Raw genomic sequence first — 23,197 nt, forward strand, 5'->3', positions numbered from 1 at the left:
ATAGGAACAGGAGCAGGCCATTCAGCCCCTCAAGCTTGTTCCCATTCAGTTGAATTATGACTGAATTGTATCTTAACTCCATCTGCCCACCTTGGTTCCATAACCCTTAATACCCAACAAATTGAAGCCCTCCCTCCCCTCCCTCGCCCCAGCCTCAACAGCTTTTTGGGGGGAGAGTTGCACGTTCCCACCACCCTGTGTGTGAAAAAGTGATTCCTGACATCACCCCTGAACAGCCTCTAATTTTAAGGTTATGCTCTCTTGTTCTGGACACCTGAGGAAATAGTCCCTCTCTATCTACCCTGTCCTATCCTTCAATCATCTCAATAATCCCAATTAGATCACCCTTGACCTTCTTTACTCAAGGGAATACAGGACACAGTCAAGTATAGCAGTGATGCCAGCCACAGTCAAATAGCCTACTAATTACACTTCAGTAGCACCTCCCAAAACCTCGCCTCATAATTTAATCCTTTTAGCCCCACTGTCATTCTGAAAAGTTAAGGAAGATCACGCGATTGGCTGGTGATATCACCAGCGAGCCGAAATGCAATAACAAGGGTTTTTCTGTTTGGACCCTGGGCTCTCTGCAGTTTATTGAGTCGGCAAAGGTGAACTTCAGACCATTGGGAGTGGCCTGAGATGCTTAACCTGGGAAAAATATCTGGGGGAAAGACTCAGTGAATCAGGGAAGGCAGCAATGAGGTCTGTTGCTCTCTTCCTGTGGAAAGTGCCCAGCTTTGACATACAGAGTAATATGAGATAATCAGCAAATGTTCATTCAGAACTCATTTAAAGAGGTGCCGGGGTGGTTCTTGTGACACCAGGCCATACAGGTGAAATGTTCCCAGGTTCGATTCCTGGTTGCACCTCAGTCAGAGCAGGAATCGAGATATTTGACCCAGCAGTGACTCCAGCATATGCAGTGGAAAAGCACACCGTTTGTGATTGCTAGGCTGTGACCCACCAGGGAAAGAATGCCTGTTTGGATGGCTCAGTCACATATGGCAGTGATGCCAGCCACAGTCAAATAGCCTACTAATTACTCTTTAGTAGCACCTCCCAAAACCGCGTCTGTTAACACCCGGCTCTAATTGTGAGGTTATGCCCCCTCGTCTTCTGGACTCCCCGCACCAGAGGAAATAGTTTCTCTCGCTATCTACCCTGTCAAATCCTTCAATCACCTTAAACACCTCAGTTAGATCACCCTTAAGCACCACCACCTCCAAGTTCCCCTCCAACCATCCTGACTTGGAAATATATCGGCCGTTCCTTCATCGTCCAAATCCTGGAACTCCCTCCCTAACAGCACTGTGGGAGCACCTTCACCACACGGACTGCAGCGGTTCAAGAAGGCGGCTCACCACCACCTTCTCGAGGGGCAATTAGGGACGGGCAATAAATGCCGGCCTTGCCAGCGATCCCGTGAATGAACAAATAAAATCCAACACTCCGAACCCCGATTTTGACCCAGTCCGCCGGGCGGGAAAGGGGTGGGTCAGGTCGGATGCCCACATTTACACCCCCCCTTGCTCCGTTGAAGCCAATGGAGCAATAAAATCCATCAGGGTGTAAAATGGCCGACCAAGCAGTGACCGCCCCATTGCCGCGGGGCGGGTTGGCCAAAGCTCGGGGCTTCGCTGTCTCTTTCGGGAAGAATGGCCAATTGAAGGTGGCGCAGAGAGCTTGAGCGAGACCTGAGAGGGCGGGAGGAGGTCACCGTGTGGAACTGTACCCCAGGCAGAGTCAGAACCTTCAGAAAAAAGCCAGAAGATTGTCTGGGAAAGACACGAGGATGTGTTGAAAAAACCACCATCGCCATGGGAACCTTCTTATAAAAACAACAATACCTAGGTTGCAATGAATTTTCAATTGAATGAAACGCATTCGAGTGGAGTTTACTGACCTTGGCATGTTGCAGTATAGTTGTGGGTCGTCAACCCAGAATAATGGAGGTTCCAAACGTGCTTGTTAATTCAGCTCCCTCACAGTGCCAGGTTCAGGTCATGCCTCCAGGTCAGATCGCTAGAAGCTTCTATTGGTAGCGTACTGTTTAAAGAAATATCTTGCATTTCTATAGCGTCTATCATGACCTCAGGAGGACGTCTCTGTTATGCATGGGTTCTTGGCTTAAGAATTCATAGTAACACATTGCTATGAAGAACCAGTTGGTTTATTAACAAAGGTTTAACAATCACACTGCACATTACCAATTCATGCACTAGGCTCACAACTGTATACCTCATCGTGGATGACCCAGACACAACTGGCTGGGGTTTTATTGAGTCTTGTGAATGTCACGTGACTGGCTAAGCCACTCACAATGCAACAGCTCTACAACTATTTTAAAGTTGGACGTAGATCACATGACTAAAGAGGGGCACTAAAACCGACAAAATAAACCAATTAAACCAATTACATTTTTGATGTTAATGGATCAAATTAAAATTTGGTTGCCGGGGGTGATAATGCACTCCAGTCACTCTGGCGCCCACCTCTCGCGGAAGGCCGCGAGCGTACCGGCGGACACCGCGTGCTCCATCTCCAGGAACACCCTGGCTCGGATGTAACCGCAGAAGAGAGCCAGGCAGTCAGGCTGAACGACCCCCTCGACCGCCTGCTGCCTGGACCGGCTGATTGCCACCTTGGCCGTGCCCAGGAGCAGTCCTACGAGGAGGACTTCCGACCTGCCCACTCCCCTCCGCTCAGGGTGCCCAAAGATCAGGAGAGTGGGACTGAAGTGCAACCAGACTTTGAGGAGCAGCCCCTTCAAATAATGGAAGAGGGTCTGCAACCTCGCACATTCGACATAGACATGGAACACGGACTCCTCCAGACCGCAGAAATTGCAGGCGGCCTGGGGTAACAGCTCTACAAACCTGTGAGCATACTCACCGGTGCATACATTACAGTCCCAGGGCGCTTGCAGCCAATGCTTTTGAAGTGTAGTCTCTGTTTCAATGTTATGCAGAGCCCAGAAGGATCCCATGTTCAGTCCACACTCTTGTGCTGAATTAACTATTTATGACGGGCCAGTAATAGAGATGTCCCTTTTCTGCCAGGCACTTCCACCACAGGAAAGGCTTCGGGTTTGGGTTTGGGGGGAGTGCGGGAGGCGACCTCGAGGACCAATTGTTCTTTTCAAACTATAAAACCGAAAAGTGTATTTTTTGCTCCTGAGAAATTAAAGGACTCACAGCAGATTTCAAGACATATTGAAGATAATCAGTGTGGCACTGAGCCATGCGGATTAAAAAGAACCAAGAGGTTCTGCCCTCAGTTTGTTCAGTCCCAGCCAGGGCAGCAATGGAGGGCATAGTGTCCCGAGGTTTACTGAAGAGAAAAGCTCAGGTTCCTGTTTCTGATCAGTGACTTTGGGACAGGATAGGGCTTGAATGTTTTAGAAAGTCCATGCATTTATATAGTGCCTTTTACCACCTCAGGACATTCCCAAAGCACTTTTGTTATATATGCAGACTATAGATATACTCTCTGTGTCGTCACTGTATAGTTGCGAAAGATGGAGACTTGTTTACCTGATGCACTATCAATAAGGTTCACACCGTGTATATACCATGCTGGCACCACTAGAGGGTGCAACTGGTGGAGACCGGGGTTTCCTGCCCTGGTGGCAGGGGCTGTGTAAAAGGGCAGCCACCATGCGGTTGCCTCGCTCTGGAGTTACCGAATAAAGGACCAAGGTCACTACAGTTTGAGTACAACACATTGCCTCGTGGAGTCATTCATAAGTACCGTATAGACATAATAACGTTGAGGTCTAGAATTTGCCGCAGCCTGAGTTACATCAGCTGCCATGCCAATGAAACACTTTTTGACGTGTAGTCACTCTTGTAATGTGGCAGCCAATTTGCACACAGTAAGATTCCACAAACAGCAATGCAATAATGGCCATATAATCTGTTGTTCAGCAATGTTGGTTGAAGGTTAAATATCAGTCAAGATACCAGGGAGAATTCCCCTGCTCTTCTTTGTAATAGGGCCATGGGATATTTTACAACTACCCAAGAGAGCAGATGGTAGCTCGGTTTAACATCTCGTCTGAGAGATGGCAGTGCAGCACTCCCTCAGCACTGTACTGTGAGTGTCAGCCCAGATTTATATGTTCAAGTCCCTGGGGTGAGACTTGAACCCACAACCTTCTGACACAGTGTTACCCACTGAGCCATGGCTGACACGTAACTAGAAAGAAAGAAAGAGTAGTTGTTGTTAGACATCCCGGAGAGATGTCCGTCCGACAGCTTGGGGAGTTAAAAGTTTAAAAGTCGAATTTCTTTGTTAAGCAGGTTTTCCTGGAAGTGTTATCAAAGGAATTAATTGTCAGGCTTTCTGATATAAACAGGATGGATTTGAAGTCTCTGAGGAGAAGGCACTGCTTGTTTTCTAAGATGTAAAGTACTTGTGCAAGGGAATGAGTGTTAATGATGATGTAGTTTAGTTTAAGGGTAGAACTGGGGTAGCGAGTCTTTTTGCTAAAGATAACAGTATGTAAAGGAAGTTTTGCTTAAGGGAAGGTAAACAATTGCAAACTGTTTACATTGATAGTCTGTCTTCAGAGGACTTGGGAAATAGGTATGTCATTTTGACTTTTTCCTTTGATGTAGTAAATATATGGTATATTTACTACATCAAAGTATAAAGGATCACGGTTTTCAACACTTTGTCAGAGTGGGCTCGACAATGTAGAAACCAAATATTCACTCTCCAAGTACAGTTAAAAACTGATCACCTATACTGTGTGTGAATGCTGGAATGCTGGGTCTAGTGAGAAGGAGGAACTGAAGGATATCCTTATTAGGCGGGAAATTGTGTTAGGGAAATTGATGGGATTGAAGGCTGATAAATCCCCGGAGCCTGATTGTCTGTATCCCAGAGTACTTAGGGAAGTGGCCCTAGAACTAGTGGATGCATTGGTGATCATTTTCCAACAGTCTATCGACTCGGGATCAGTTCCTATGGACTGGAGGGTAGCTGATGTAACACCGCTTTTTAAAAAAGGAGGAGAGAGAAAACAGATCATTCTAGACCGGTTAGCCTGACATCAGTAGTGGGGAAAATGTTGGAATCAAATATTAAAGATGAAATAGCAGTGCATTTGCAGAACAGTGACAGAATTGGTCCAAGTCAGCATGGATTTATGAAAGGGAAATCATGCTTGACAAATCTTCTAGAATTTTTTGAGGATGTAACTAGTAGAGTGGACAAGGGAGAACCAGTGGATGTGGTGTATTTGGACTTTCAAAAGGCCTTTGACAAGGTCCCACACAAGAGATTGGTGTGCAAAATCAAAGCACATGGTATTGGGGGTAATATACTGGCATGGATAGAGAATTGGTTGGCAGTCAGGAAGCAGAGAGTCGGAATAAACGGGTCCTTTTCGGAATGGAAGGCAGTGACTAGTGGAGTGCCGCAGGGATCAGTGCTGGGACCCCAGCTCCTTACAAGATATATATCAATGATTTGGATGAAGGAATTGAGTATAATATCTCCAAGTTTGCAATGACACTAAACTGGTGGCAGTGTGAGCTGCGAGGAGAATGCTAAGAGGTTGCAGGGTGATTTGGACAGGTTAGGTGAGTGGGCAAATGCATGGCAGATGCAGTATAATGTGGATAAATGTGAGGTTATCCACTTTGGTGGTAAAAACACGAAGGCAGAATATTATCTGAATGGCAGCAGATTATGAAAAGGGGAGGTGCAACGAGACCTGGGTGTCATGGTTCATCAGTCATTGAAAGTTGGCATGCAAGTGCAGCAGGTGGTGAAGAAGGCAAATGGCATGTTGGCCTTCAGAGCTAGGGGATTTGAGTATAGGAGCAGGGAGGTCTTACTGCAATTGTACAGGGCCTTGGTGAGGCCTCACCTGGAATATTGTGTTCAGTTTTGGTCTCCTAATCTGAGGAAGGACGTTCTTGCTATACAGGGAGTGCAGCGAAGGTTCACCAGACAGATTCCCGGGATGGCTGGACTGACATACGAAGAGAGACTGGATCAACTGGGCCTTTATACACTGGAGTTTAGAAGGATGAGAGGGGATCTCATAGAAACATATAAGATTCTGACAGGACGGGACAGGTTAGATGCGGGAAGAATGTTCCCGACGTTGGAGAAGTCCAGAACCAGGGGACATAGTCTTAGGATAAGGGATAGACCATTTAGGACTGAGATGAGGAAAAACTTCTTCACGCAGAGTGTTGTTAATCTGTGGCATTCCCTGCCGCAGAGAGTTGTTGATGCCAGTTCATTGGATATATTCAAGAGGGAGTTAGATATGGCCCTTATGGCTAAAGGGATCAAGGAGTATGGAGAGAAAGCAGGAAAGGGGTACTGAGGTGAATGATCAGCCATGATCTTATTGAATGGTGGTACAGGCTTGAAGGGCTGAATGGCCTACTCCTGCACCTATTTTCTATGTTTCTATGTTTCTATGTTTCCATTGTTGAGGAAGTGGTATCAGGGCATTTGGAAAACCATAACATGATTAGGCAGAGTCAACATGGTTTTATGAGAGGGAAATCGTGGTTGATAAATTTATTAGAGTTTTTTGAGGATGTAACTAGCAGGGTAAATAAAGGGGAACCAGTGGATGTAGTATATTTGGATTTCCAAAAGGCATTCGATAAGGTGTCACATAAAAGGTTATTATACAAAATAAGGGCTTATGGGATTGGAGGTAATGTATTAGCATGGATAGAGGATTGAGTAACGGACAGAAAACAGAGAGTCGGGATAAACGGGTCTTTTTCAGGTTGGCAGGCTATAACTAGTGGGGTGCCGCAAGGATCAGTGCTGGGGCCTCAGCTATTTACAATCTATATTAATGACCTCGATGAAGGGACTGAGTGTTATGTATCCAAGTTTGCTGATGATACAAAGCTAGGTGGGACACTAAGCTGTGAGGAGAACACAAAGCGTCTACAAAGGGATATAGATAGACTGAGTGAGTGGGCGGTAAGGTGGCAGATAGAGTATAATGTAGGGAAATGAGAAGTTATTCACTTTGGTAGGAAGACTAGAGAAACAGAATAGTTTTTAAATGGTGAGAAACTTTGAAATGTTGGTGTTCAGAGAGATTTGGGTCTCCTTGTGCAAGAAATACAGAAAACTTGCATGGAGGTACAGCAAGCAATAAGGAAGGCAAATGGCATGTTGTCCTTTATTGTACGGGTGTTAGAATACAAGTGTAAGGAAGTCTTGCTACAATTGTACAGGGCCTTGGTGAGACCACACCTGGAGCACTGTACACGGTTTTGATCTCCTTATCTAAGGAAGGATATACTTGCCTTGGAGGCGGTACAACGGAGGTTCACTATGTTGATTCCTGGGATGAGAGGGATGTCTTATGATGAGAGATTGTGTCGAATGGGCCTATACTCTCTGGAGTTTAGAGGAATGAGAGATGATCTCATTGAAACTATTATGTCTGCAATTACCATCGAATAACTCCACGAGGCCTTATACTGTGAGTAAGAGCTGTGTGACTTCAGACCATTTAATATGACTGTAAAGTGAGGGGCAGCATGGCTGACCGCCTTTCATATGCCCCTGCACACCTGGGCAGGAAACCCCTGGGGCCTCCAATAGCAGCGCCCTCAGGTGGTACATCGTACATAGTTACATAGTGAATACAAAGAGTTTGCATACATGACATCATTCCCCCCCCCCCCCCCCAAAGTCTTTGATGCGTGTTGATTACAGGTTAAGGCGAGCCGGAGCCCTGCGCTCCCTGGTTCACCGTCTGAGTGTCGCTTCTGGCCTGGGTGAGTTGGTTGGGCCACTGCTGTCTTGCAGTGCGACTGGTTGGGCTAGACTGTTGGGGATGGTGGGATCATCCTCGTGGTTGGCAGCGAGGTCTGTTGTCGATTGGGCGTGTGTCGGTGCATCGCTGAGGATGAGGTCCTCTTCCGGTGGTTCCTGGTTATCTGTGAATCGTAATTTGGTTTGGTCCAAATGTTTTCTGCACATTTGACCGTTAAGCAGTTTGACAACAAACGCTCTATTCCCCTCCTTGGCTAATACAGTGCCGCCGACCCATTTAGGGCCCTGACCGTAATTCAGCACAAACGCAGGGTCATTTACAGTGATGTCGCGTGATACAGCCGTGCGATCATGGTACGTGTTTTGCTGATAACGCCTGGTTTCCACCTGGTCAATGAGGTCAGTGTGTACTAAGGAGAGCCTGGTTTTGAGTGCTCGTTTCATTAGTAATTCTGCAGCGGGAACCCTGGTAAGTGAGTGGGGCCGTGGCCTGTAGCTGAGCAGTACCCGAGACAGGCGGGTTTGTAAGGAACCTTCTGTTTCACGTTTCAAGCTCTGCTTTATGGTTTGGACTGCCCACTCCACTTGGCCGTTGGATGCGGGCTTGAACGGGGCAGATTTGACATGCTTGATGGCATTACGGGTCATGAGTTCATTGAATTCTGAGCTGGTGAAGCACGGACCATTGTCGCTGACAAGAATGTCGGGTAAGCCAGGGGTGGCAAACATGGCCCTGAGGCTTTCAATGGTGGCTGCGGATGTGCTGGATGCCATTTTTACACGTTCAATCCATTTGGAGTAGGCGTCCATAACAACCAGGAACATCTTTCCCAGAAAGGGGCTCGCATAATCCACATGGATCCTGGACCATGGTTTGGAGGGCCAGGACCAGAGACTAAGTGGAGCCTCCCTGGGAGCATTGCTCAGTTGTGAGGATGTGTTACACTGGTGTACACACGACTCCAGGTCCGTGTCAATGCCGGGCCTCCAGACGTGGGACCTGGCGATAGCCTTCATCATGGCTATGCCTGGGTGGGTGCTGTGAAGGTCACGTATGAAGGTTTCCCTGGCTTTCTTTGGCAAGATAACGTGGTTGCCCCATAAGAGGCAATCTGAATGGATCGACATTTCATCTTTACAACGGTGAAACGGCTTGATCTCGTCTTGCATGTCTCTAGGGACCACTGACCAGCTCCCATTGAGGACACAACTTTTTACAAGGGATAGCAGAGAATCCTGGCCGGTCCAGGTCTTAATTTGGCAGGCCGTTACGGGTGACTTTTCGCTATCAAAAGTAACCATGGCCAGTAGCAGGTCTGGGGGCTGCGCCGTTTCTACACCGGTGGTGGGCAACGGTAGTCGGCTGAGAGCATCGGCACAGTTTTCAGTGCCTGGCCTGTAGCGGATCACATAGTCGTAAGCAGACAGTGTTAGTGCCCATCTTTGGATTCGAGATGAAGCATTGGTGTTTATGCCTTTGCTTTCCGAAAACAGTGAGATTAGGAGCTTGTGATCCGTCTCTAACTCGAACCTGAGTCCGAACAAATATTGGCGCATCTTTTTTACACTGTTAACACAGGCTGAAGCCTCCTTTTTGACCATGCTGTGGCATCTTTCAGCCTTTGATAAGCTTCTGGACGCATATGCAACTGGTTGGAGCTTGCCCATTGCATTGGCTTGCTGCAAAACACACCCAACACCGTACAACGACGCATCACATGCTAAAACTAGACGTTTACATGGGTCATATAATACCAGCAACCTATTCGAAGGTTTCTGGCCTTCTCAAAGGCAGCCTCTTGATTTTTACCCCAAGCCCAATCGTCTCCCTTGTGTAGCAACTTGTGCAAAGGTTCCAGCAAGGTGCTCAACCCTGGAAGAAAGTTACCGAAATAGTTGAGGGGTCCCAGGAACGAACGCAGCTCCGTTACATTTCGTGGTCTGGGTGCATTCTTGATGGCCTCTGTCTTCGAGTCCATGGGCCTGATGCCATCTGCCGCAGTCTTCCTCCCCAGGAATTCTACCTCTGGCACCAGGAAGACACATTTGGATCGTTTCAACCGGAGTCCAACTCTGTTTAGTCGACTTAAAACCTCTTGCAGGTTGTGCAGGTGTTCGGAGGTGTTGCGGCCCGTGATGAGGATGTCGTCCTGAAATACGACGGTGCACGGAACCGATTTCAACAGGCTCTCCATGTTTCTTTGGAAGCTGGCTGCAGCCGAGCGAATCCCGAACGGGCACCTGTGGTACATAAACAGTCGCTTGTGCGTGTTAATGTATGTTAATTTTTTCGATGACTCAACCAGCTCCTGGGTCATGGAAGTGGAGGTTAGATCCAGCTTAGTGAACGCCTTTCCTCCTGCTAATGTCATGAAAAAGTCATCGGCTTTGGGTAGTGGGTACTGGTCCTGTAACGAGACTCGGTTGATCGTTATTTTGTAGTCGCCACAGATTCTGACCGTGCCATCGCTCTTTAGTACCGGAACAATCGGGCTGGCCCACTCGTTGAACTCGACTGGCGATATGATTCCCTCGCATTGAAGTCTGTCCAAATCGATCTCCACTTTCTCCCTCATCATGTAGGGGACCGCTTGAGCCCTGTGATGAACAGGACGTGCCTTGGGGACCAAATGGATCTGTACTTTGGCGCCGATGCCTGGTTCAAATAAAGATGGGAACTTGCTCAGCACTTGAGCACTGACGATAATACTTTGATGTCTTCCCAGTTCCACCGAATCTTCCCCATCCAGCTTCTGCCAAGCAGCGTTGGCCCATCGCCTGGTACAACCCACAATAGCAGCTCGTGTGCCTCTCCATCATAGGATACTTTTACGTTCGCACTGCCAATAACTGGTATCAGTTCCTTGATGTAAGTGTGCAGCTTTATCTGAATCGAGCTCAGCTTGGGTCTTTGTGCTTTGTTGTTGCCCCACAGCCTTTCAAATGCCTTCTGGCTCATAATTGACTGACTCACCCCCGTGTCCAGCTCCATGGATACAGGAATGCCATTGAATTTGACTTTTATCATCATGGGAGGACTTTCTATGGAGAAGGTGTGCACTCCGCACACTGCTCCCTTGGGCTGAGTTGCCTCTCTAGCTTGTCCTTTGTGAACCACGCTGGATCGGGACTCTTCTGCCGACTCCTCTCTCCTCTGCCATGTGGTGAGTCACCGTACGTTTGCACATTCGCTGGAGGTGGCCCCTTGTTCTGCAGCTTTTGCACGCATAGTCCTTAAATTGACATTGATGGGCCCCATGCATTGTGTTAATGATTTCGCATTTACACCCCTTGACGGCCTAGCAGTGGCAGGCATGTAGGCTCTGCCCTGTCCAGTTCTTATTAGTTCAACAGTGCTGCCTGCAATCGGCGTTATTTTACGTACAGTACTTGCCAGTGAGCTCCGATTCTGGTAGGAAGTCATCTGTATGGTATCGCGACTCGAGGACATGATGCTGGCCTTCTTCAGGTCAATGGTTTCAGCAGCCGGCAGCTTGCGAAGGATATCCTCATGGCCTGTGCCCATCACAAAAGCGTCTCACAACGCATCGTTCAAAAATCCTGCGAACTCACACGGTCCCGCGAGCCATCTTAAGTCGGCGACATACTTCGCCACGTCCTGGCCCTCCGGCCGGCGGTGTGTGTCGAAGCGATACCTGGCCGCTAAGATGCTCTCCGTTGATTTGAGGTGTTCCAGAATCAGCGTGTGCTTCTCCGTTGGTTTCACTGGTGCAAGCAGATCACTGATGTGGCCGTAGACCGTGGACCCACAGCTGGTCAAAAGAATCGCCCTGAGTTTTCCTTCCAGTGCCTCGCCGTCCAGGTCGTTGGCCACAAAGTGCTGGTCAAGCCGCTCGATAAAGGCTTCCCAATCTTCACCCTCTGCATACTTTTCTAAAACACCAACGGCAGCCGTGACTGCATAAAAGTTCGTTATCTGTAACTCGTCGCCAGTTATTATGTCTGCAATTACCATCGAATAACTGCACAAGGGCTTGTACTGTGAGTAAGAGCTGTGTGGCTTCAGTTCATTTAATACGACTGTAAAGTGAGGGGCAGCATGGCTGACCGCCTTTCATATGCCCCTGCACACCTGGGCAGGAAACCCCTGGGGCCTCCAACAGCAGCGCCCTCAGGTGGTACATCGTACATAGTTACATAGTGAATACAAAAAGTGCATACATGACAGAAACATACAAGATTCTGAAGGGAATTGACAGGGTAGATGCTGAGAGGTTGTTTACCCGGGATGGAGTTTATAGGACTCAAGGACATAGTCTCAGGATAAGGGGAAGGCCATTTAAGACAGAGATGAGGAAGAATTTCTTCACTCAGACGGTTGTGAATCTTTGGAATTCTCTGCCCCAGAGGGCTGTGGATGTTGAGACTCTGAATATATTCAAGGCTGAGATAGATAGATTTTTGGAGTCTAGGGGAATAAAGGGAAATGGAGCTCGTGCAGTAAAGTGGAGTGGAGGTCAATGATCAGCTGTGATCTTATTGAATGGTGGAACAGGCTCGAGGGACACCTAATTCTTACGTTTTTAATAAAGTCTGTTCCATATACTCCACTACGGCATACAGCAAGACCTGGATGACATTCAGGCTCGGGCTGATAAGTGGCAAGTAACAGTTGTGCCACACAAGTGCCAGGCAATGACTATCCTCAACAAGCGAGAGTCTAACCACCACCCCTTGACATTCAAATGGCATTACCATCGCCAAATCCCCCACCATCAACATCCTGGGGGTCACCACTGACTAGAAACTTAACTGGACCAGCCACATAAATACTGTGGCTGCAAGAGCAGGTCAGAGGCTGGGTATTCTGCAGCGAGTGTCTCACCTCCTGACTCCCCAAAGCCTTTCCACCATCTACAAGGCACAAGTCAGGAGTGTGATGGAATATTCTCCACTTGCCTGGATGAGTGCAGCTCCAACAACACTCAAGAAGCTCGACACCATCCAGGACAAAGCAGCCCGCTTTATTGGCATCCCATCCACCACCTTCAACATTCACTCCCTCCACCACCGGCGCACCGTGGCTGCAGTGTGCACCATCTACAAGATGCACTGCAGCAACTCGCCAAGGCTTCTTTGGCAGCACCTCCCAAACCCGTGACCTTTACCGCCTGGAAGGACAAGGGCAGCAGACTTGTGGGAACACCATCACCTGCAAGTTCCCCTCCAAGTCACACACCATCCTGACTTGGATGTCGATCGCTGTTCCTTCATTGTCGCTGGGTGAGCGGGACTTGGTGCGAGTTAGGACACGGGCAGCTGAGTTTTGGATCACCTCTAGTTTACGTAGGGTAGAATGTGGGAGGCCAGCCAGGAGTGCGTTGGAATAGCCAAGTCTAGAGGTAACAAAGGATAAAGTAGAATGTTGAGAGAGATTTAATGTGCAATAGTGAAGTAAGTGAGAATGCTTTGATAACCCCCCCACAAATTCCTAGATAATTGGAGCCAATCACTATAAGTGGATGGTGATAAAGTGCTGTTTGAGTGACTCGAGGAGCCAATCAGTTTAAGTGGACAGTGGTACGGTGTTTTTGACTAACTGTGCTCATCAGGAAAACATGACAGGTTATTTTTGGGCTCGAGGGTCATTTAATGCATGGCCAATGTTGTGTACCAGACTCGAGTGTACATTATAGGTCATTTAAACTCTGCAGTTCACATTATGTCATATTTTTGATACAAATGACAGTAATTTATGAGCATTTACTCAGTGTAATGTTGAGGGGGAAAGAACCAATCCAGTCTCTACTCCATACAGTTAGACATATATGCTTGGTGCACTGTATCTACAGAAAGAATGGATTGAGAGAGATACTGAGAAGCCAGGTAAATGGAGTTAGTTCACTTGTTGTAGTGCCGAATGTCCTAGTTCCATCTCTAAAAGTTCTTGTGGCCTTGTGTCAAATCCGGTGGCTTTTTGCTTCTTCACGCTGTTACATTTCTCTGATCCTGCTTCAGTTGTTCAAACTATTAAATCCTCTGCTTTATCTTGGCTATTATGGAGTCGATGACAGGGCCTTGTTTTAAAATTCTCATCCTTATTTTCAAATCTCATCATGGCCTCGCCCCCCTCCTCCCTATCTCTGCAACCTCCTCCAGCCCCACAACCCTCCAGATCACTGCGCTCCTCCAATTCTGGCCTCTTGTGCATCCCTGATTTTAATCGTTCCACCATTGGCGGCCGTGCCTTCAGCTGGCTGAGGCCCCAAGCTCTGGAATTCCCTCCCTGAACCTCTTCCGCCTCTCTCCCCTCCTTTTAAGACCTACCTCTTTGGTCACCTGTTCTAATATCTCATGAGGCTCGGTGTCAAATTCTGTCTGAGTACGCTCCTATGAAGCATCTTGGGATGTTTTACTGCATTAAGGGTGCTATTTAAATACATGTTCTTGTTGTATATTTGTGTGCAATTGGATTCTATGCAAAATCGGAAGATAAAACAGTCTTTTTACAAGATCATTCTCTCCATCTTATTATCTTTGTTTCAGTAACACGGTGGGGCTGGTGGGGGGGGGGGGTTGTGTGGGGGGGGCGGTAATTTTGACACTAAACAATAATGTAAAATGCTCATTGACTTCAATGGAAACAAAAATCAGTCAGGTTGTTGAATGGGTGGGGCCGGGCCAATATCACGCGTTTTATATTATCGCCCAAGCTCAAAATGACCTTCCCCCAGTTTCTTACTTGTTGACCACTGACTTTGCATGGAGTTTCCCCAATGACTGGCGGTGTTACTTCCATGGATAGCTCCCTCTGTTGGACTGATATGCAGTGACATGATATAAGAACATAAGAACATAAGAATTAGGAACAGGAGTAGGCCATCTAGCCCCTCGAGCCTGCTCCGCCATTCAATGGCTGATCTGGCCGTGGACTGAGCTCCACTTACCCGCCCTCTCCCCGTAACCCCAGTCCCAGACACGTTTGTGTTTCAACTGTGGTGTTGCTTCACTCAGGCCAGGAGGTTGTAGTCGCCCTGACCTTTGGTGTCAGCCAATGCTCAGTGGGCAGCACCCTTGCTTCTGAGTCAGAAGGTTGTGGGTTCAAGTCCCACTCCAGAGGTTTGAGCACAAAAATCTAGGCTGATGCTCCCAGTGCAGTGCTGAGGGAGCGCTGCACTGTCAGAGGAGCTGCCTTTTGGCTGAGATGTTAAACCGAGGCCCCGTCTGCTCTCTCAGGTAGATGTAAAAGATCCCGCAGCACTATTTGAAGAGCAGGGGAGTTATCCCTGGTGTCCTGGCCAATATTTATCCCTCAATCAACATCACTAAAAAAACTGATTATCTGGTCATTATCACTTTGCTGTTTGTGGGAGCTTGCTGTGCACAAATTGGCTGCCGCGTTGCCTACATTTCAACAGTGACTACACTCCAAAAGTACTTAATTGGCTGTAAAGTGCCTTGGGATGTCCTGGGGTCATAAAAGGCGCTATATAAATGCAAGTCTTTCTTTTTTTTTTGACCTGACACGTGAGTGAGACGCCCCACTGAAGCGACACTTAGACCCACAGTTATGGTATAAATTCAGCCTCAGGCATTCCAAGCGGGGAGCTGAGAGAGCAGAATGGACTTTTGCCCTATCAAATTACCTCTAATTAGAAAATAGCATCGCAACCTTTAACTAATCTACCTTGCCTTAAAAGGGGCTCTTTACTTACTGGAGCATTTAAATGTTTAAAAAAAAATCTTGCTTCAATCCATCTCCGGCTTGTCAAAAAAAACTGGTTCAGAGAGTATAAACAGTAAATGCTGGAAATACTCAGTGGGTCAGGCAGCATCTGTGCAGTCAGAAACAGAGTTAACGTCTCAGGTCGATGACCCTTTGTCAGAACTGGAAAAGGTTAGAGATGTAACAGGTTTTTAAGCAGGTGCAGGGGCAGGAAAAGGAGGGAGGGGAGGAAAGAACAAAAGGGAAGGTCTGTGATTGGGTGGAAGAGAACAACAACAACTTTCATTTATATAGCGCCTTTAACGTAGTAAAACATTCAAAGGCGCTTCACAGAAGTATTATAAGACAAAAAAATTGACACCGAGCCACATAAAGAGAAATTAGGGCAGCTGACCAAAGAGGTAGGTTTTAAGGAGCATCTTGAAGGAGGAAAGAGAGGCAGAGAGCTGGAGAGGTTTAGGGAGGGAGTTCCAGAGCTTGGGGCCCAGGCAACAGAAGGCATGGCCACCGATGGGTTGAGCGATTATAATCAGGGATGCTCAAGAGGGCAGAATCTGAGAAGCGCAGATATCTTTGAGGGGGGTTGTGGGGCTGGAGGAGATAACAGAGATAGGGAGGGGCCAGGCCATGGAGGGATTTGAAAATAAGGATGAGAATTTTGACCGGGAGCCAATGTAGGTCAGCGAGCACAGGTGGTGATGGGTGAGCGGGACTTGGTGTGAGGCAGGAGAGATTAATTCCACCCTATTACCGATTCACGGTGGCTGCAGATTCAATTGTTATTTTCAAAGGAGAATTGGATATATATTTGAAAAGGAAAAATTAGCAGGGGTTTGGAAAAAGAGCAGGGGGGAGTGGGACTAATTGGATCGCTCTTTCAAAGAGCCAGCACAGGCACGATGGGCCGAATGGCCTTCTTCTGTACTGTAAGATTCAGACATGAGAGTGGAACATATGAACCATGCCAGTAAAATGATTTTAGCCAATGCTTTAATCACTCTGTGATTCCCGTCTCAGTTTAAAATGATCGTGGGAAAGGATGGACCAGACAGTTTGCAGGGGCTGCTGCTGTGAGCATATAGCCTACAGTTCTGTGATGGGCAGTTTTTATTTTGAGCTGGTGGGTCTGGAGGGAATTTACTGTCCTAATGAATCGATGGACCACTTGCAGTTTTAACCTAAAGGATCGCCTTTGGCAACCGAGCCGTCTCATTCAAGGGAAAATAATTTTTAGAAACACTGTACTCCTCCATCTCCTTCACCCCTCCCTCCCCACTTCTGCTCTTTCTTTGTTCTTCTCATAAATCTCTGTGTCGTTCCTCCTCTCGCAGTGGTTCAGTGGGCAGCGCTCTCCCCTCTGAATCAAAAGGTTGTGGGTTCAAGTCCCGCTCTGGGAACTTGAGCGCAAAAATCTAGGCTGACACGCCCAGTGCAGTGCTGAGGGAGTGCCTTTTGGATCAGCCGTTAAACCAAAGCCCGTCTGCCCTCTCAGGTGGACGTAAACGTTCCCATGGCACTATTTCGAAGACGAGCAGGGGAGTTATCCTCAGTGCCCTGGCCAATATTTATCTCTCAATCAACATAACAAAACAGATTATCTGGTCATTATCACATTGCTGTTTGTGGGAGCTTGCTGTGCACATTTTGACTGACGAGTTTCCCACATTGCAACAGTGACTGCACTTTAAAAATACTTGCTTGACTGTAAAGTGCTTTGAGACGTCTGGCGGTTGATAAAGGCGCTATATAAATGCGAGTCTTCTTTCCTCTTCTAACATGTTCACTTCTGAAACCAATATATATATATAAAGAAAAAAATACCAACCACTCACGGTATTGTTGAAACACCTCCAAGTACTCCAGACAGCGAATTGCTGTTGATGTGCGGTAACTGTTGAAATGTCGGCCATCAGGGCAGCTATTCTGTGCCAACAATCAGCTAAATGACTCGAACATTTAATTTCTGGCCTGGTTGTCTGAGAATAAAACTGCCAGGGCACTGGGCGAACTTACAACTTTCCCTTGAGTCGTGCCATGGGACTTTTAATATTCACGAGACAGATTGGACCTTGGTTTATCATTCCAGTCACAGAATAATAGAGTGGATAGGCAGGACCCATTTCCCTTAGCAGGCGGTCAGTAACCAGGGGGCATAGATATCACACTTTAAATGCTAGTGACGTAGAGAGTCCGGAGAAGCTGGGGGCGTTCACCTGACAGCAGAAAAGGTTAAGAGGAGATTTGATAGAGGTGTTGATAATCATGAAGGGTTTTGATAGTGTTATGTCTTGAATAAAGAATCTGACCAGATACTGGAAGCTCAAAGTAATGTGTGACCTTAGTCCTTCATTGCAGGTCTCCAGAGTGCCTCTCCAGCCTGTGAGGCCTCCTTATGTACAGATACTCCCAAGGGATTGTGGGATCCCTTGGGACTCCAGGGGATGAGCCCTCTGGTGGTTAAACAAGGTATTTACAGGTTTACATATATAATAGATAGAGCAAATAAGGAGAAACTTTTTCCAGTGGCAGAAGGGTCAGGAACCAGACGACACAGATTTAAGGTGATTGGCAAAAGGATCAGAGGTGACATGAGGCAAAACATTTTTAGGCAGCGAGTTATTATGATCTGGAATGGGCTGGCTTAAAGGGTGGTTTAAGCAGATTCTGTAGTAATTTTTAAATGAGAATTAGATAAAATCTTGAAGGGGAAACATTTTGGGAATGGATAGAGGAGTGGGATGAATTGGATAACTCAAAGAGTTGGCACAGGCACAATGGGCCAAATGACCTCTGTCTATGCTGTATCATTCAATGATTCTATCAATTCTATGTTGATTCTATGATTCTATCCTATTTTGGACTCTGGAGGAATCAAGGGATATGGGGATCGGGCGGGAAAGTGAAGTTGAGGTCGATGATCAGCCATGATCTTATTGAATGGCAGAGCAGGCCCGAGGGGCTGCAGGGCCTACCCCTGCTCCTAATTCTGATGTTCTTATGAAAGCAGCAGTCACTTGGATCTTATAGGCATCTAATGCTTGATGGGATGAGTGGGTGGGACACCGTTTCATACAAAAGTGTATTTCTGAATAAAACACTAATTTTCCATCATGTATCTTACATTCCTTTAGGATCTTATCCTCAAATTTCTCAATGACCCAGCTCTGCAATTATCTGACCAACAAACCCATTGCTTTTTGATAGATGTTGGCCTCAGCTAAGCCTCTCTGATACCCCCTTTTCAACATACCTCAGAATCCCTTAGCTCCCAAACCCTCAATGTAATGTATTTGCTTCATGGGTTCTTTGCTTAAGAATTCATAGCAACACATTGCTATTAAAAACTAGTTGGTTTATTCGCAAAAGGTTTAACATCATCATCATCACTGGCAGTCCGTCAGAGTCGAGGAAGACTTGCTTCCACTCTAAAAGTGAGTTCTCAGGTGACTGTACAGTCCAATACGGGACCTACAGTCTGCCGCTAAATCTCCAACTTTTCTAAAGTTACCACCCATTCCTAGGCTATAATGAATTTCTTCCCCCCGATCTACAAGTTATCATCATCACAGGCAGTCCCTCGGAGTCGAAATGACTTGTTTCCACTCTAACAGTGAGTTCTCAGGTGGCTGTACAGTCCAATACAGGAATTACAGTCTCTGCCACAGGTGGGACAGACAGTGGTTGGAGGAAAGGGTGGGTGGGGAGTCTGGGTTGACGCATACTCCTTCCATTGTCTACACTTATTTTTTCCTTGTTCTTGGCGATGGGACGCGAGGTGCTCAGCGCCCTCCCGGATGCTGTTCCTCCACTTTGGGCGGTCTTTGGCCAGGGATTCCTAGTTCCCAGGAGTTGATGGGGATGTTGCACTTTGTCAAGGAGGCTTTGAGGGCATCCTTCAAGCGTTTCCTCTGCCACCCTGGGGCTGGTCTGCTGTGCCGATGCTCCACGTAGAGCGCTTGCTTTGAGAGTCTCGTGTTGGATAGGCGGACGATGTGGCCCATCTATCGGAGCTGATCGAGCGTGGTCAATGCTTCGATGCTGGGGATGTTGGCCTGAGCGAGAAAACTGACGTTGGTGCACCTGTCCTGTCAATGGATTTGCAGGATCTTGCGGAGGCAGCGCTGGTGGTACTTGTCCAGCGAATTGAGTTGTCTGCTGTATATGGTCCACGTCTCTGAGCCATACAGGAGGGCGGGTATCACTATTGCCTGTCGACCATAAGCTTGGTGCCGGGTTTGAGGTCCTGGTCTTCAAACACTCTCTTCCTCAGGCTGCGCTGGTGCACTAAAAGCGGTGTTGGACCTCGTCGTCAATGTCTGCTCTTACTGATAATCGGCTCCTGAGGTATGGAAAACGGTTCACCTTGTCCAAGGCCTCGTCGTGGATTCTGATAATCAGGGGGCAGTGCTGTGTGTCAGGGTCAGGTTGATTGAGGTCCTTTGTCTTACGGATGTTTAGTGTAAGGCCCATGCTCTTGTACGCCTCGGTGAAGGTGTTGACGATGGTTTGGAGTTCGGCCTCCGAGTGTGCGCAAACACAACCATCATCTGCAAACTGTAATTCGATGACGGAGGATGGGACAGTCTTGAATCTGGCCTGGAGGCAGCGGAGGTTGAACAGATTCCCATCTGTTCCATAATTTAGCTCCACTCCAGCGGGGAGCTTGTTGAGTGTGAGGTGGAAGATCGAAAAGAGCGTTGGTGCGATGACGCAGCCTTGCTTGACCCCGGTCCGGACATGAATTGGGTCTGTGGTGGATCCGTTGGTCAGGATCATGGCTAGCATGCCATCGTGGAGCAGACAACACTACACATTACCACACAACCACACTACACATTACCAGCACATCCACTTGCCTCACAACCACCTGCCTCATCGTGGAACTCCCGAATCCAACTGGTTGGGGTTTTATTGAGTCTTGTGAACGTCACGTGACTAGCTAAGCCACTCCCAACTCAACAGCTCTACCAACCTGTGAGCATCCACACAGGTGCATATATTACCCCCAAGAAACACATCTGTCTCTTTCACATTTTAATACTACTTGTTCCAAATGAGAAGCGGGACAATATTAATTTCTCACTTTGGCTAAATGGAATATTTATCTTTTCCACTGCCACCTCTACTGGCAGGTTGGCCAAGGATTAGCAAAACACAACTAAGTGAGGCAATTGTCGAAATCTCGACCTCCGATAAATGACTCAGACACCTTCAGCTCCGGCAGAAGTTTCTTTAATTTACTTGCTAGCAAGGGAAAGGTCACACTCAGTCAATGGCTAAGTGAATACCTCTGAAATGGTACAGTTTCACGAGATATTTATACAGTAAAACCCAAGTTATGGCCTCTCCCTGTGTATTGGCTCTGTCTCGCAGTCAGTGAATACAGATAAAAAGTTAATTACTACATCATTGTCCTGACATGGTTTCCAGATATTTCCTTTTGTCAGGGTTATTAGTTGGCCAGCCGGCCATTACTCCATGAGAGTGTGGTAATGAGCTATTACCTGTCTTGCATTGTGTCAGGATTGTCCAGTTTCCTCGTCAGTTATCTGTTTGCATCAAATGGATGAGGTCTCTACAAGAGATAATGGCTGGTGGTTTGAGTACTTCGAAAAGGGTGGGGGTGGCATGGAACTGGTGTCGTATAGACAATAGGAGAGCACCATGGCTGGGGGGCGGGGGGGTTACTTGTCTCAGCAGGACTTGTCTCCTAGCTGTCTGGTGGCTATCAGCCCTTTCAAGCCAGGTTTAGCTGTATATGCAAGCCCACTGCTTTATGCAGAAATTTCTGGAAGGACCAGGACTCCATTTTGTTATATATTAAAAAGGGCACAAAAATACCTGTGGTATCAGCTTAGATAAAAATACATTTCCACACAATCAAGTGAAGTAATGGGTAATCCCACACCTTTAACCCGGTGGTCAGATACCAAAACGCACAACTGACTCACCGACAACATTATAAATTCGTTAATTTGAAATCTCTTTTCCATGTTTCGTCTGTCCACACAGCCTTCAAATTCTATTGATTTTCATACTGTTTTCTGAAATATTACATTTAGATATTTGTAGTCGTTTATGAGAAAACCCGCCTTTGCAGCGATAAATTGAACCTGTCTTGTTTATATAGCACCTTTCACGACCTCAGGACTTCCCAATATGCTCTACAGTCAATGAATTACTTTTGAAGTGTAGTCACTGTTGCAAAGTAGGAAATGCAAACAGCAATGGGATAATGACCAGATCATCTGGTTTTGCTATTGATTGAAGATATATGTTGACACCGGAGAGCACTCCCCTTCTCTTTTTCGTATAGTGCCATGGGATCTTTTACATCCATCTAAGGGGAAAGAAGGGTTCTCAATTTAACATCGTATTGGAAAAAGACAGCACCTCCAACAGTGCAGCACTCCCTTATTACTCTTGGCCTCAAGCATCAGCCTAGCTTTCTGTACTCAAGTCTCCGGAGTGGGGCTTGAACCCACAACCTTCTGACTCAGAGACGAGAGTGCTACCTTTGAAGGGAGAGGGGTTGGGGGTGGAGTAGGGGATGGGTGGAGAGTACAGGGGACAAGGTCGGAATTCACAATGGAACTCTTTAAGATGAAGATTCCAGCCAAGGCTGTAAATGTTGATGGATACAAGTCATGTGTCTCTCAGTAGTCAGTGGTCCTGGGTCCAGTCCAACATTGTTAAGTTTATATGAAGACTTTGAGGTGGAAATACGTTGGGTAAGCACCCCTGGAATGGGTTGGAACAGGGGCACCAAAGGGCTCAGTGCTTCGAGCGCTGGCATTCACGGGGCTCGGCCAGTACCGCCCGGGGGCGTCGAGCCGGCGTGCAACGCTCCCCGGTTTCGACAGTGCGGTAATTTTAGTTTGGTGCTGACCCTGTAGCGCCCCGTAGCGCGCCCTAGTGGGACCGCCTGGGAAAGCGGGCGGTCCCGGCTGTTCCGGCGCCAGAGAGGGAAGGAATTGGTGAATGAGGTAAGTGTGATTTTTATTTTTATTTTTGCGATTTATGTTTATGTGGGGCGAGCAAACTATTGGGAATGTTTTTGTGGAGTTTTTTTTGCAATTTATTTTTTCTCCCAGGGAAGCCTCTCTCGGGGCGCTCCGAGGCCGGCTGTTTAGCTGGGGATTTTCAGTTGCTCAGCCGGCCTAGAGAGGCCTCCTTTAGCACTCCGCCCCACACTCAGGGCCCAGCGGCTGAATTTTGTGACTGCAAATGCAAACCATTTCCCGACGTAACCTTTACCACTAACGCCCTAATTAGCCTCGAACCGAATTTCCACCCCCTTTTGTTTTTTTAATGAGGGTTTCTTCTCGATCTGAAGCTGAAGTGATTTATTTTCCGTGCAGGAATATACGTTGGCGGTGCTAGCAGGAGCAACCTGTCACTGTGGTTTCCCCACCATGCACTTCACACTGCACGAGCCGGAGGATGAACAACTGTGTGCGCAGAAATGTACCGGCGAGGAATACGAAAACTGTGGGAATGAAGAATACTATGTTGTTTATCAAACACAAGTACAAGGTACCATTCACCTTACTGCCTTGCTGCTTTCTACAGTTAGCATTTAATGACCTTGTGGTGTAATGGTAGAGTGTCTGACTCTAGATCAGAAGACTGTGTGTTCAAATCACGTTGGGGGTCATTGTTCTTCACTAAACATATTCAAAAAGGAGTTAGATGAAGTCCTTACTATTAGGGGGATCAAGGGGTATGGCGAGA

The 23,197-nt window shown here is 47.3% G+C and overlaps 1 protein-coding gene across 1 annotated transcript in view; it reads left to right on the top strand.

Annotated features, from left to right (window-relative positions):
* Positions 1-23,197, top strand: part of wscd2 (WSC domain containing 2) — a 370,410-nt gene that overhangs the window by 237,535 nt on the left and 109,678 nt on the right. Inside the window, exon 5 of the mRNA XM_070888043.1 lies at positions 22,825-22,999. Within this exon, the coding sequence (XP_070744144.1) occupies positions 22,825-22,999 (175 nt within the window). The remainder of the gene's footprint in view (positions 1-22,824; positions 23,000-23,197) is intronic.

The sequence above is a fragment of the Pristiophorus japonicus genome, chromosome 8 (assembly GCF_044704955.1).
Source record: "Pristiophorus japonicus isolate sPriJap1 chromosome 8, sPriJap1.hap1, whole genome shotgun sequence".
In the NCBI taxonomy this organism is placed as follows: Eukaryota; Metazoa; Chordata; class Chondrichthyes; family Pristiophoridae; genus Pristiophorus; species Pristiophorus japonicus.